Source organism: Rhinolophus sinicus, chromosome 9, assembly GCF_057876585.1.
Source record: "Rhinolophus sinicus isolate RSI-liver-muscle chromosome 9, RSI-T2T, whole genome shotgun sequence".
Taxonomy (NCBI): Eukaryota; Metazoa; Chordata; class Mammalia; order Chiroptera; family Rhinolophidae; genus Rhinolophus; species Rhinolophus sinicus.
The window spans coordinates 8,303,307-8,319,198 of NC_142509.1; the positions used below are offsets into that span (position 1 = coordinate 8,303,307).

At 44.6% G+C, this 15,892-nt stretch overlaps 1 protein-coding gene across 10 annotated transcripts in view; it reads left to right on the forward strand.

Moving 5' to 3' along the window:
- Nucleotides 1–15,892, forward strand: part of OPCML (opioid binding protein/cell adhesion molecule like) — a 1,344,396-nt gene that overhangs the window by 1,222,206 nt on the left and 106,298 nt on the right. For 4 of the 10 annotated variants that reach the window (XM_088800813.1, XM_088800810.1, XM_088800809.1 and 1 more), the window contains 3 exons: nucleotides 13,279–13,416; nucleotides 13,795–13,915; nucleotides 14,410–14,561. In XM_088800813.1, coding sequence (XP_088656939.1) covers nucleotides 13,279–13,416; nucleotides 13,795–13,915; nucleotides 14,410–14,561 — 411 coding nt within the window. Of the gene's footprint in view, nucleotides 1–13,278; nucleotides 13,417–13,794; nucleotides 13,916–14,409; nucleotides 14,562–15,090; nucleotides 15,421–15,497; nucleotides 15,525–15,892 lie in introns of those variants that run through there. The other 6 variants (XM_088800811.1, XM_088800804.1, XM_088800806.1 and 3 more) reach the window with 6 other exon arrangements.

A 15,892-nucleotide genomic window follows, 5' to 3' on the forward strand; every position in this document is an offset into this window, starting at 1 on the left:
GGAACGGTCTTATAGGACTGAGACCTTAACCTATGGAATCTAACACCATTTCCAGGGAGATAGCGTCAGAATTGGTTTGAATTGTTGGACACCAAGCTGGTGCTGAATTGCTTGGTGTGGAGGGAAAACCCACATGTGGGAATTGATGTCATAATCGCCATGGCTCTATGTTGTCCTTCTCTATTGACTGTTTCCCTGCTGTTATGCACGCATGCCATAAGTATATCTGTGTTGTCATCTGTGTATAATATGCAGAACCAAATAAATACACTGTTCCTTACATTAATTCCGTGAATTACTATCATGACACAATATTTTATAACTGACAAAAACAAAAAACAACCCTCTAGAGTTGCATGTAAGGAGAGTAAGCTCAGAGCCACATTATGAAGGTGGCTGACACTCGCTATCCTGACCCATTCTTTTCAGAAGCGCCCTCTGAGGGTTGTCCTAGAAACCCACAGGCACCACCTATCTAGAGACCAGGCTCCAGGCACCTGCCCTGTGTGGCATGGTATACAATAGCTTTTTCCAACCTCCCCATTTTTATCAAGATCCTTCTAGCCAGGCCCACCCTGTTGGAACCCAGTCCCTGCACAATGCACCTTGCTTTTCTTACCCAGAATGACATTGTTTTCCAAGAAGATGGAGGTTCTGTGCCTCCTAAAATAAAACAGGCAAATTAATTTGAGGCTGTAGGAAAAAACAAAGAAAAATATCTAGGCATTCACAGGGCTCTCCTTCCTTTCCAGGTAAGATATGTTAATTTTGATAGAGGCCTCTGGGACATAGGTACCACTAAGCTTAAGGAAGTCCAGCAAGGAAGGGTGGCTTAGCAAAGGCCTGATGAAGGGAGCCTTAGTGACTGGAGAGCTCTTGGTTGAGCCTTCACATCCTGGTCCAGTGTGCTGAGCTGCTGCATCTTCCAGAACCAGAGCCAGCCCCAAACTTCAAGGGTAGCAGCAGGACCCACACCTCCAAACTTCACTACCCTGAAGTTCAGGCCTTGATGAAGGCTGGTTGCTGTCCAGTGACTGATGGTAAGAGCACAAAATCACTATGAAGTGGGCCAGAAAACTGTCATGGGTTAAGGTGGGCAAAGAACAGTGGCTGTGGACCTAAGAAATGTGCTGGCCCAATGCACCCATTTTGCAAATAAAGAAACAGTGTATGGTGAAGTGGATTGGCCAGAGTTTCTGGCTAATTAGTAGCAGAGTGAACACCAGAACCTCAGCCTCCTAGGCTTGCATTAGGCCTGTATTCGTCAGAGTTCTCTAGAGAAACAGAACCAATAAGATATGTGGAGAGATAGAGAACACAAAATTTATCATAGGAGTTTGCTCATGTTGTTATGAGGCCAAGAAGTCTCATAATTTGCCATCTGCAAGCAAAAGAACCAGGGAAGCCAGTGATGTAATTCTGTGTTCGTTTGAAGATCTGAGAACCAGGGGATTATACAGTGTGACTCCCTGTCCTGAAGCCAAAAGCCTCAGAAGTAAGAATGGGGGGCACTTATGTAAGTCCTTGAATCTGAAGGACCAAGAACCAGGAGCTCTGAAGTCCAAGGGCAGAAGAAGATGGATGTCCTAGCTCAAGAAGAGAGAGAGAATTTGTTCTTTCTCTACCTTTTTGTTCTTTTTAGGTCCTCAGTGGACTGGACGATGCCCCCACACGTTGGGGAGGGCAACTTGCTTTACTTAGTCTACTGATTCAAATATTAATCTCTTCTGCAAACAACCTCAAAGACACAACCAGAAAATACATTTACCAGCTATCCAGGCATCCTTTGGTCCGGTCAAATTGACACATAAAATTATCCATCACATATCCCCTTAAATTTTGTTGGTTTTGTTCTGGTGAAGCCAGAGATTGATTCTGATAGTGGAAGTGAAAGGAAAATGTGGGGTGCAGTACCAAGCATTGTGTCTTCACTACTGCCAAGGCCCCTTTTCTGTCTCTCAGTATTTGTCCTCTGGTTGGGAAGGATTTAGTGAGATAAGCCACATAACTAAGAAGGGATGTTTTTATAGAAGGCAGGGGAGGACAGAAAGCAGAGAGAAGAATCATTTTCCTGCATTTGGAGTATACCCTCAGACCCATGAAAATGGGACTCAAATCATGTAAGTGGATAATTAGTTGTAACTCTGAGACATTGTTCCAACTTACCCATCAAGGGGAGGGGGGGAAAGCAGCTACTTGTCAAAGTCTGCATGAATAAGAGTGATAGAAGGGAAGGGAAATAATTAATTCCCCCCATTAGTACAAGACATTACCCTCAGAAACACACAGTCCTTCATAATTGTCAAAACCACTCTTTGCTCCTCATCACCGAGCAGCTACAGCACAGTGACAGATGAGAGCCACCTTGAAACAGCATGGTGCCTCTCTTCTCGAGCCTGCATTGTCAAGATCAAGATAAACCTAGGGCAGCTGAGGTCACTGCTGCAATATGCATGTCTGAGTGCAGGGACCTTCTTATGTTTCCTTATAGGTCAGTGACACTGAGCTCCTGGGTTGGAACTCTGCCAATCAGCACCATGGACATCAGGTTTCCAGAACATAAGGAACTATTTAGAATTGCTGGGCATAGACCATATTGCTAAGTTATGAAATGCCCTATGACCTTAGAGATCATCCAGCACAATTTTTCATTTGATAGGGAAAGAAAGTAAGGCTTGGATTGCTAAACACACTCAAAGCACATAGCATATTAGTGGCAAAACAGGTTAGATCCCAGGTCTTCAATCTCCCATTTAGTGGTTTTCTCCACTTAATCCTACTATTGGCACAGAGTCGTAGAAGGTCATGTATAATGTGACTTCTATGGTGACTAGGCTAAGAAGGGAGGCCAGGAAGATAGATCCCTTTGGTGAGAGGTCAGCTTAATACGAGTCCAAGTTGTATTGTAAGAGGGAGACCGACTTGCCTAGAACAGCACAAGGTATTTTCCAAAGGGACCCACCGTCACATCAAGTGCTCTAATCCTTTCCTCTCAGCTCCTGCTATTGCTGAGTGCGGGAGCAAAGCTGTCTCCCTGTGATGCTTCAGTGCTTAGCCCCTCACGCTCTGTGAAATGTGTCTCTGGTTGTGGCCTGCTTGCCAAGTGCGCTGCTTGACTTGAGAGTATTTTGCCTGGAAGCTAATACAAGTATTTCAAAAATATTAATGAACATCGATAGTGTCATTGTCATGTGGTTGTGCTGTGGGAATTAATATGGGGAAAGGATAAAAGGGCAAGAATAAAAGGAAAGGAAAGAAAGAGAGGAAGCAAGAAGAATCAATCTGCATCAAGGCCCCATCTACAGAAAGTGGGCTCTATTCTTCCTCAAAACAGTATTTCCCCAGGAGGCTGAGAAGGCCCCGGAGCTGCTTCCATCAGAACTCTGGGGCATCCGATCCATTTCAGAAGGTGCAGGTCTGCTATCTAACCCGCCAGGACTTTGGGCCAGGATCCCTAGAACCCCAAATCAGCTCCCATCCTGAGGGCAGCCATGCTGATGCCCTCACTCCAGTTGCCTTGGGCTCCAAGCAGCTGCTCTAGTCTGTACTCCTGGAGAATACTGTAGCTGATGGGCTGCAAATTCCAGGAGAACAGATCTCATGGGGTCATTCTCGACCCTCTTCCAGGAGAGTCTACATCCCAGAATCCACAGTCTACTTGGGACCCAAACCACTGTCTTTTGTTGGATTCAAAAGTGTGACGTTGGGACAGCTCCACAGGCAGAGTACAATGCCAGCCGCAGCCCAGACAGTACTGGGCCACACAGATTATCATCCAGACCGGCACTCTTTTTTTTCTTTTTTTTTTTAAGGAGGGCACATCTCACGGTGGCCCAAATGGGGATCAAACCGGCAACCTTGGTGTTATCAGCACCACACTTCAGCACCACACTCTAACCAACTGAGTTAACTGGACACCCCACAGATCAGCATACTTTTGAGAGCAGAAGGAGACTATTAATAATTATCCTAGGAAAGCAGGTGTCAACTGGGATTGTCTCAGACAAACCTAACTCTATGGTTACCCTATCTGTGAAAATAACAAAGGCATCTTGGTGTTGCTATACAAAAGCAACAACAAAAAAACAACAACATTATTCCCCAGGGAAAATGAGCCAGGCACAGCTGGTGTTGGAAGGAAAGTTTTGATTCCCCCCAAAGCATACAAGGGGTAAAGCATTTATCTTGATGTTGCTGTATTATTAGAAATAATTTGAAGATTTTGGAGACCACCTAGTTCCCAACAGACTTTGCCCCTGTATGTTTGCTGTGAACTCAAGAAGCAAGTTCTCCAAAGCACCGTCGGGTAATTCTGGTGTTGGATACCCACTGCACTGTGGAACAGGAAGTTTCTGTTTCTCAAAAATATCATTTTGAAACAGTGTTTTCTCTGAGAAACTGGGTGTTTTGTTGAGCGTTAGGATCATGCAGGCAAGGTCGAGTGAGGCTTTCTTCACATGTAGGAATGAAAGAAGCAGTAGCTAATTCAGTGCCTTGATCAGGTTCTGTTTTGTTTTTTAAATGAGTTTTTTTTTTTTTTTAAAGCAGTAGTTTATTTAGATTAAAACACAGAATTCATTTCACTTTTTAGTTGTTAATAACCCTGTTGGTTCAGAATGCAAATAACAGTAATAAGAGAGAAAAACATGTAATAAGTAAAAACTTTTCAAAATGTCTTAACATTTTGTCAATAACTTAGCTGTTTAAGTTCTGCTTTTCAAAAGTAATGAATTTTTCTTCATCTCTGTGCCCTTTTGGTTTGAACTATTTCTTTCTGTTTATATTTAGATGCTTTTTAGTATACAAATGTTAGCTACATTTTCCCCACATCATTTTTTTTTTTTTTAACTTGATTTGTTGTTTTACTAGTTGACAAAACCTTTGTAGAGGTTTTTGGTTTTTCTGTTTTTTAATTAAATTTATTGGGATGACAATGGTTAGTAAAATTGCATAGGTTTCAAGTGTAGAATGCTATAATACATCATCTATATATCACATTGTGGGTTCACCACCCAGAGTCAGTTCTCCTTCCATCACCATATATTTGACCCCCTTTACCCTCTTCTATGTCCCCCTTTCCCCATTCCCCTCTGGTAACTAGCTACTTTTTGTTTTTTTTTAACCCATGCAGATTACTTTGTTCTCCAAATGGATTTAAGCTTCTGTCCTCAGGCAAATGGCCCATTCTGCATCCTCATTCTCTGTCTCTCTTTGTTTCTCTGTCTCCCTGTCTTTCAGTCTCTGTCTGTCTGTTTGTATCTCTTGGTCTAACCCCTCTCTTATTTTTCTGCTATGCACTCTGAACTTTCATTTAAAGGATGTGCTGCATCCTTGCAGGAGCCCTGGCTCTTTCTGTGTCCCCCACTCAGGACCACTCCCTTTGGGCTAAGAGCATCATCTAGATTCTAAAATATATGTTGTCCTGATTCTTTCTACGTATAATGAACCCATCTCAGAAAAAAGAACACATGTAAAACCAAGCTAAACACTCATCTTCACCATGGTTTGCAAAGAAGCTACTCTGGTCTTTATGCTCTGAGCATGTAGGGCTGGGTGTTCTTCTCCATTGTGGGCTGACAAAGGGCAGTTGACACTGTCAAGCCCCCCTGGCTGTCATTACTTTGCATGCTGCAAGGTCCTCTTTCTAGCCCTCACCTGCTGACATCATGACTTATGTTCCCCATAGAGGCCAGTGGACAGTCCGCAGAGGGCCTGAGCACACCCTGAGGTGTGCAGAGCTCTATGCGCTATGAGGCCCGAGTGCCTTCCCAGCAAAAGCAGCCTGGTGGTGTACAGGTGGAGCTGGTGCTTGGACAGTGAAGGCCACAGGAGTCCTCAGTAGACCAACCAGTGTGTTCATCTCAGTCATCCTCGTATGTTAGAGCCCCCTGGGAAGGTTTCAGAGGATGCTGATACCAAGGCCCCATCCCAGGCCAATTTCATCAATCTGTAAACATGGGCACAAGAGTCTTTTTAAAAGTGTTCCTTGAATGATTCTGATTTGACACCTGGGACAAGACCTGCAGATAGTCCCTCCTAGACCTCACTGCACGGAGGTTCCTGACAGTCCCTTCTCCTGCCCCCACCTACCAGACAAAATCCTTCATATCCTCTTTTCTTTGACTCTTCTCCTTCTGGTAAAGAGAGCCAAATGCATCAGAATTGATTTTTCTGGACAGTCTTACTGGTGAGTCATCTGAGTCCTTCTCTCCTGTGTCATCCTCAGCTGTTACATCAGAAAATGGGAATGACTTAGGAAACTCACCATTGCCAGGGAATTTCTCGCACCCCCAGGTACCAGGAGCATGATTAATGTACTCTGTCCCCCACTAGAAGCTCAGTTAACTTTCATAGTAACACAGTGATCTTGTCATTAGCCAACTTGCTGTCAGCCTCAGGGAAGGCAGCCAGCAAGGCAGCCCTGCATGGGGGCAAGCTACCCCTCCCTTGGGGAAGGTCCTGGCCGCCTCAGCCGGAGAAAGTTGTCTGAGCCTAAGACAAAGAGCTTCTGTCACCGCCAGCAAGTGAGACGTTGACCCAGAGGCTCAGTCTCCAAACCAAAATGACTTTAGCACAATTCAATTGCTTGTATTAATTAAGGGAAAATGAAACAGTGGGTTTATCACACTTTTCATTAACTCCAATGCAGCAAAGGGATGTATCTGGGAGTTGGGAGCAGGCAAGGATGGAATGTGCTGCTGTCCACGCTTCCTGGTTTAATTAAGGAGGGGGAGCCCAAAGTTGCTTATTACCAGCAGTGCTCTAAGGGGAGTCAATGTGTGGGGGAGGGCAGAGACTGGCAGAAAGAGGGAAGATTAAGTAAGTGGAAAGGGTGAGTCTTGGGGGGATTCAGAGTCTTCAAGCCTCTAGCCATCCAGTGTAGAATGAACAAACACTGTATGTTTATCCTACACTAGATGCGTAAGGAGTTCAAGAAGGAGAACGTGTTCATTCCTTTTCTGCGCACTTGCAGTTTAGACAGTGGGGTGACTACTGTATAGGAAGCAAATAGTGCAAGATCCCGAGAGCCAGCTGTCCCAAGTGCTGAAACCGTACCCCACTTCCAGCTCAAACATGTGTCCCATGTTTCTATCCTTCAAAGGAAGGAGGCTTTTTTGTCAAGAGGCATGTGATTGAGAAAGATGCCAAGAGATCTCTAGGAAGGAGTGAGAAACCATACCCCCAGCCCATGGGTTTCCAGACGGCAGCTTCCCCTGCACTCCCTAGGAGGAGCAGGCCCCTCTTCATTGCCGTCACTCTTTGTCTCCCCCATGGATGATGGGTGACTAATGTGATTGGAAATGTTATTTGTTCAGGCATCCATTGGACATAGTTAAGCAGCGATAAGGTCGTCATCGAGAAGTGAAGGCAGCATTCCTGATTTTCCATCACCTTTTCCATCCACCTCTGCTTGGGTCTAAGGGGACTTCCTTACCCTGAACTCCCCATTTGAATACAGGCCTTACTGTCATTTCCAGCTTTGGCCCGTGGCTGAGTACCCAAGTCAAGTAATCCTACTATGCAAATCTAGATACTGTCAGTGGATAGGGAGAAAGGCAAGAAACCGTGTCAACCTTGGATGCCAAGCCCAGATGGTAGGCCAGCTTAACAGCAGTAAAATTAATATTTTGATCTTTCTGGATCATTATATGTGATTATGTTCTATTGGCCAGAATCTTGGAAAGAGAGAGATGGATGAGTGACAAAATTGGGGCATATATCCACACATGAACTTCCGACAGTATGGACCTCATTCTACATACCACAAGGGCACGGAAGCAGTGGGGAGGGTCCTGTTTCAGACAGATCCTTTGCTTGCCCTTATCTTGCTCTTGACCTCTAAGGCATGATTTCCAGCATTTTCACAATATGCCAGCCAACCCACACTTTTTCTAAGCACGCACTGATCACCTGGGCATTTGACTCCTGCTTTCCAAGTTCAGTATTAATAGGGATCGTCTGTAACAGTGCATCTTGCTGGGCAGTAGGAAAACTGCTTTTCTTGATTTTCCAGAAACATTACCGTTTGAGCTCAATGGACCCCTGGGGTGCTCGTGTGCTCACCTCTCCTCTCTCCCACTGGCTTCCTTCTGGCTGCTGGTTTCCTTCTCTGGCTTTCTTGTTTATCTGAGTTTTCCTTCCTCTGGCTGTTTCTTCCTCATGCCTTTTCTTCTCTGTGTAGATGCCTCCTTAATCTCTCACCTCCTCCTTTCTGCCCTCACCCTCCTGCTCATTTCCTCTATGGCACCCACCCCCAGGCATGTGCCACTGTGAGTCACTTCCTGACAGGTCTCATGGCAAAAGCTGTGACAGGTGACAGGTGCTGACATTGAACTTCACAAAGCAGCTTCCCTAGATGGAGCAGCAGCTTTCCATGACTCATGAAGAAGGACAGTGGGCTGGGGGCACCTAGGAGGCAACTTTTAATCATTTCAAAGAGACAAGCCAGGCAGGGTTTGCCTCCATATCAGGATGATTTTTTGGATAATGTGCAGTCTAGTAAAGGAATAGGCCATCCCCTGAAGTCATCCCTGAGGATACTCACACAGAGGAGAAAATATTTTGCAAGGGACAATAATCCAAAAAAAGTGAAAGGCTAAAATTTTTGACCCTCATTGTACTTTCAACTCTGTAATTCTAAGAAATGTCCTGAGGAAAAAGAAGAAAAATTGGGCATGAGAGTGATGACCAAAATGCAGCTGGCATGGAGGGACGAGACGCAAAGGGGGGGAAACGGGAAAGAACTGGGCCAGGAAGCTTCCAGAATTCACTCTGGATTTTCTATTTGATCTATTTATCCTGAATGCTTAGCTTTCTTTCAGCTCTAATAAATCTTTCTGACCCACCATACCGTACTTGGGGGATCTAAAAACAATTCAAAATTTAAAAATTTAGCTTAGGGATAGAAAAACATAAACTCCAGTTCTGCGCTCATGAGACTGTAGGCTACCCAAGGTCAAAGACCTTGTCTTCTAGATCTCTACCTCCCACACAGTGTCTAACCCAACACTCTGTCATAAAAGAACTACAGATGATGTCAGGGACAGCAGGCCACACCACGATCCTTCTCCCAAGGCAGTTTCTCTGTCTGCTTCTTCATTTCTAAGATGGAACAGACCCTGGTTGTCTTTGTATTCTGTGACTGTTAAGTCAGAATATGATCCCTGAAGTAAAATCCCCCCTTGTGTCCACAGACCCCCGGGGCGTATTCACCCCACACCCAGGCATGTGTCCTCTGTCATGGGCCGCCCACACCTGATAAATTTGTGTCCTTGCAGATCTTAATCGAGCTAATACAGTGAATGGAACTTATCCTCTTTGAAGCGCTCCTCTGTAGAAGGAATAACCCGTTTTTTAATATATTTCTGCCAGTGATTCTGAATCTGCTTCCTTTTGTTTCCACTCATGTTATATTGGGATGTCTGAACGCATAGGGCAGGTTGACAATGCCTCTGAGTTATTGTGTATTTACAGGACACCTCACCATAAAGCAAAACTGTGGGGCGGACTTGGAGCTCCTGTTTTCATACATTTCATGAGAGAAAATATTATAGTCTCGTAACCTATCTTTCTTTTTTAATCCCTTTTGAATGTATCCTCAGAGTGTTTCCAATGGCACCCAGGCCATCTCGCCTGGATGTCCCTCTCTTTCCTTCCTCACACTAACGCATGCTTCCTCCTCCTCCTCCTGCCTTTCCTGTTCCTCCCTCTGAGTTTCGCCCTGCCCCCGTTTCCCTCCCTTCGTCTCCACAGTCAGTACTTGGCTTCCTGGCAGCTAGCAAAGAGGATTGAAACCTTTATTGCCTTCTGCCCTTTCTCTACAGCATGGAATCAGAATTTTACATTGCAACAGACTTGGAGAGAGCAGGGAAAGCTTTACACCTTGCAGGTTCCTGGGTCTCCAGGTATTTAGCAACCTTGATTTGTTCTGCTTAAAAGTTTTCACCCAGTATTCCAATTCGTTCAGAAAATAACATCTTGTCACCTTCAGTGGGCTTGAGATGGAGAGTAGTTTCGATATCTGCTTCCCATTTCTTAGCAAAACGTGTGGACAAGATGCCTGTTTTGTACTGAGATCGTGAGAACTCAGTGGAAAGTTAGCTTCAAGGGTCCAGATGCTCAGCCTCAATGTGTCCACCGAGGCCTGTGCTCCAAACAGGGGCTGTTCTTTGAGATGCAGCCCCACGGGGACCTCGGGAGGAGAGGTCCTCATCGGCCTCCTTGACCTCCTGGCCACTTCTCAAGCCAGATCATTATAAATGAGTGAGTTAGAAGGAGCTAAGAGCAGTACTTGGTAGTGCCTTTTAGTTGCTTCAGTGCTCAGAGTGTGGACCCCAGACAAGCAGCACAGAAATACCTGGGCACTTGTTAGGAATGCAGAATCCCAGGCCCTCCTCTCAGCCTACTGAATCAGATCTAATTGTGTGTGTGTGTGTGTGAATCCCAGAAGTATTTATATGCAAATTAAAATCTGAGAAGCACTTCTTTATAGTACAAACCTGACAAATTCATTTTCTCACTTAATGAGTTAGTTTTATCGTAATGATCCCCATTTTACATGAAACACTCTCTTCCTTCTTCCTGCTTTTGCTGTCACATAACCGTCCCATAAAAACAGCATTACAGATAGTGAAACTAAATCCCCACTTTCCAGAAGCTGAATGTTTTGTCCTGTAATGCCCCTATGAAGGACCCAGGATCTGCCCTCCTCTATAAATGTGGAGAATCACTCACAGTCCCGCACACTGGTCTCTATCCTCTTTGAAGTGATTCCCTTCCCGCTGTGTGGCCAGCACCTCTATGTTGGCTGGCACTCATACACCTGCCTTATCGGGGGCTTTAAGACATCTGTCTTGCCCACACTGTGTATGTAGCAGGATATGGTCGACCCCATTCTTTCCAAGGAACGGGGTCAGTGACCCTGCCGGTGGCTCCTGTCAGTCCCATTGCATGTAGGTCTTTTTACGTTTTATTTTTTGCTTAAATGCAGTAGGGCTTAATTACCTGTGGCAAATACACTGCAGTGCATTTTGAAAGAATAATGGAGTCTTCATAATAGGACGCCAGACTTTCAATACTGCCATATTTATTCATTGCAGAAAAGGTACAGTACAGTGAATCTGGAAAGTTATTTTGGTGTGTTTGATTTCATTGTTGTTTAACTCTTATAGACACTATGGTTGCTGAACCAGCACCATTTCAACAAGTGAGACAATATTCGTCTTTATTAGACTTCCTGAAATGAGTGATCTCAGAGTCTCCTTCAACTCCCAGATTCTGTTAGATCTAAGAAAAATTAGAAAGAAAAGACAGGATGTTTCTATCCCTCTAATAAACTTGGAGGAATTAGGATCGGAACTAGCCTGAATGATTAAATGTGTGTTGGGGTCGAGGGCTGTGACCCACACCACCACTCTGAGATTCCAGCAGGCAGGGCTCTGCCCCACATCCCATGAAGCACCACACTCTGGAGTGTCTTCCTTAAAATGTTCTATGTTCCGCTCGGTGCCTGAGACCAGCCTAGATCAGCAATACCATTCAGGAGAGACACTGAGATTCTAGACAGAGTCTGAGCCTTCTCCAGGCCCCATTTCTCCCCTTCAGGGCACATTTTCAAACTCTACCTTCAACCATTCCTCACAAGAATTCCACCAGATCATTCAGGATTATGAAACTCACACCTGTCGGTTTGTCCTGGGGCTGTGTCAACATGTTCCAGTTCCAGGAGAGTGGCCTGGCAAATGGATTGCTTCTGCTGGCCTATGCAAGATTTCTTTAATAAGAATGCATGAGATTGGGCTACCAAAATGGTACTGATTTTAGGTGACTCAAATGTTTATATATAGAAGGGCCCCTTTAAAATTACTTGATTAAGAATCTAGGGATTGCCTTGGTAACCAGCATCCAGACATTGATGGTAGAGCCTGGGTGGGCATGACCTGCGGTGGGCGATGGAGGCAGGGAGGCAAGAGCTGGAAAAAAAAAAAAAAAACAAGTTTGGGGGAATGGGCAGAGTGGGTGGGTACTCCCCAAGTCTTAGACTTGGAGTAAAATCAGGATGCCAAAAATTCTGCCTCCCTACCTTCGCCCATCCCCCCAGGGATTCCATACCCCACTGCTCCACACCACAGAGGACTCAGACTTGGTTGACTGAACACCCATGGGATCAGAATATGCTTCTACAGGGGTGTGAGGAAAGTTATAAGTTTCTGTAGTCCTGAAAACTAATTTCTCTCTCACTCCCGGAACACAGAAAGGAATCAGGAAGCCGGCCTATAAAAATGTAAATGGCTGTACTACCTCTTTAGCCTTTGTGTTGGCTGCGTTTTCACTGGAGTCTGGTGCATTGGCAGAACTTAGAAGACTTGTATTATATTTCAAGGCAGAGGGTCTGTTCTCCTTGCATTGAACCCCAGGATGTGGGATAAGGAATAAGACAGAGGGGCCAGAGTGTGTCAAGAGCATGTAATGGAGGCTGCAAACCATGTAAATTTTGCAGCCCTAGAATATTTTGCATCGTGCATTGCAAGCTTCACAAGCGCCTAAGGATAAAGCCTCCAGAATTCCCCACAAAGTTTGGTATTAAATCCGTGAGTCTGTTTTTGTAACCAAGGATCCATCATTTGGGACTATCATGTTTATTTTATGTCGGCAAATGTTTATTGAGCACCAGCTACATAGAAGTCACAAAGTGCCTCTTTACTCATTCATTCACCACTTTATCTACTCCCACACAGTTTGAAACCAAACTAACTGCTTTGCATGTATTTGTATTAAAATGCTAAGTGGTCACTTATTTGTTGTACAAAGTAGTTAGTAGTTCGTATTCGCTATCCAAAGGCATTTCTACCAGTGAAAAATTAAGATGGCCATACTGACATACCCTGAAGTTATTCCCACAGTTTTCATTATATTATTGATCATGACAATTCTGTTTAAAATATCAACGTTTAGTAATGTTCTGGGGTATTTCACATGTACTCTCTTAATCTTCATAATGATACATATAAGGAAAAGAATGATATCTCCTTCTTATCAAATGGTCTAAAAAGTTAAAGTGACTGGGACAAAAACACATTGACTCAAGACACAAGCAGAAAATGTCTTGTTTTCAAATGTCATACTTTTGGGCCAACGTGGTGCTTTATAATTGTGATGTTCAAACACCATTTCTACAGCTTTTCATGTCCCTTCTCCTACAAGTTCTGGATGTGTATATAGCTCTGTCCCTGGTTTCACAGTTTCACGATTGTTTCCTGTCTGTTTCTTTCCTCCCAGAAGGCCAGGGCTTTGTGAGTGAGGACGAATACCTGGAAATCTCTGACATCAAACGTGACCAGTCTGGGGAGTATGAATGCAGCGCCTTGAATGACGTCGCTGCACCTGATGTGAGGAAAGTCAAAATCACTGTTAACTGTGAGTTGAACCATTTTCAGGGAGCTCCAGGGGGAACCAGGGAATATGGACCAAGCTTTGCTGGTAGTGGCAATGCTTTCTTCCAACAGGAAAACACTTTCTCTGATTGCTGTGTCCCATCACTGCCTCCACTGCCATTTGCCCTGGAGTCTTCCTGTGCCTCTCAAAGCTTTTAGCTAATGGGGAGAACTGTTAACTTTGAATTGGTTTGAAATTAGGAAGAAGATCCTGGGGTAAATGCAATATTTTCAAGCAAGTTCCTTTCCTAAAATTAATGGTTATTTAAGTGAGAAGTCACAAGAAATCCACTTGCAAAGCAAGTGACTGAACGTGCCTTTCATCTACTTCGTGAAATCACTCTGCATTTCCCCCCCACAGACCCTCCCTATATCTCAAAAGCCAAGAACACTGGTGTCTCAGTTGGTCAGAAGGGCATCTTGAGCTGTGAAGCCTCTGCGGTGCCTACAGCTGAATTCCAGTGGTTCAAAGAGGATACCAGGTACCTTGAAAAATGGAACTAGAGCATGTCTGAAGCAGAGCTGATGGATCACTGCCCACATGGATAGAGAATGACAAAGTAAAGGAGAAATATATGGCAGAACCGAAAGGCATTGCAGTACCTCCTTTATGACAAAGTCTCCTTTTAGAACCAGACACGAACAAACGAACAATCATTGGAGGAAGCTGGGAAGTGGGCAAAATGAATTGACCTTGTTTGAGAATCTGAGATTAGTTGTAGACCTGGCAAACTTTAGTGACTAGAAGCTAGTACATTTAGGCTTTGGAACATGAGCATCCTTCCCTGTTGTCTCCTGATAGAGGCTGTGGTGCTTATGGTTTGAGTTACAGGAACTGGGTTAGCGGAAAGGGTTTTTTGGGAGGAAGAGGCCTCCTTGTAGGATTAAACTATGGTAACTTTGGGTCCTTCCAGCACCTTCTGTCTGCTGTTTCACTATTATAGAACCAGACCAGCAGTACCTTCTCTTATTACAGGCTAGCAACTGGCCTGGACGGCGTGAGGATTGAGAACAAAGGGCGCATATCCACTCTGACCTTCTTCAATGTTTCAGAAAAGGATTATGGGAACTATACTTGTGTGGCCACAAACAAGCTTGGGAACACCAACGCCAGCATCACACTGTATGGTGAGTGCAGGAAGCCCGGATGCAGTTGGCTCAGCCACGTGGGGGAGCATGAGGGACTCAAGAGGGAGGAAGGCAAGATCTGCTTGGCCTGTGTCCATCCGTACTGCTCAACCCACCACCCTTAGATATGAAATGCTTCTCCCTGTCATTCTCCTGGCACGTGATACAGTGATATTTACAAGGAAATTGATAGCTCCTTGTCTGTTGAAAGACAAGGTTCACACCTTACAGAAGAGGTAAACCTTATTCTGAACCAAGTTGAATGGTGGTTGTTGTAAAGAAGAAAGAACCATGGAACGGTTCAATTGCAGTACTATTTAAAGGTCTGGTGGGTAAATCAGATATAATTTTCAGATAGTTTTTATAGTAAGATTCTATGACTCCGGGGGATTATATTTATAGTTTTGAGCCAAGTCACCAACTGCTGCCATCATGATTCTCATGTTGATTGCCATGTCATGTTCTCATTCCTTTGGCATGAATGGAGCACTCCTCTGAGTCTTCATCTAGGTGACTCTTCTGTCCACAGCTGGAGCACCAGATCCTTCTCTGAAGGTCTTTGCCTCCCATATGGATGGAGAGGTCTCCAGAGCCATGACTGCTCCCCTTGGAAGCCCTTATCCTTCCCTGTTCCATCTTCCCACACTGCCATGTCCATCTCCCTGTGCAACATTTCACACCGTGGACCAGGGCTAGCTTGTTTTGATATTTCTTGTGTGTATGTATTTGTTTATTTGCTGAGGTTTGATTAGAGGGAAGCATCTGGTGAGTAGAATAAAAAGGTATTCATTTTGCCATGTGCACCTCAGACCCTGAACAAACTTTCGGCATTGACATTAACTAAACTTTGTCCACCAACCAACCATCTAAAATGTGTGATCTATGTCTTTTGTTTTCTCTCTGCATTGTGTGTGCATTGTGCTGTGTGTGTCTTAGAAATAAGCCCCTCATCAGCAGTGGCAGGTGGGTACAGCATGTTCCTTCCTTCCTCTGCCTGCCTGAATGTCTATGCTTTTGAACTGAAGCCTACCTCAAAGATAGGCTTGCCTGCTCCACTCCCCGATTTATTTCTCCTCAGTATATAGACTTCAAGTGCTTGGTTTGTACCATGTAGAATATGATGGCTTTCACATGCACATATATGAAATATTGTTGTATGTTTCAGTGGAAGGGTTTTGTCCCCTATAAAACAATGAACTTCTTGGTGGCCTTTAAAAGCTATGAGCATTCTGCTATTTCTGCATACAGCAGCATCAAGAGGGACCCAGCCCAGAGACCAAACGGATTTTCATATGGTTGTCTCCATGGGGAAATTACCCTACCGTGTTTCC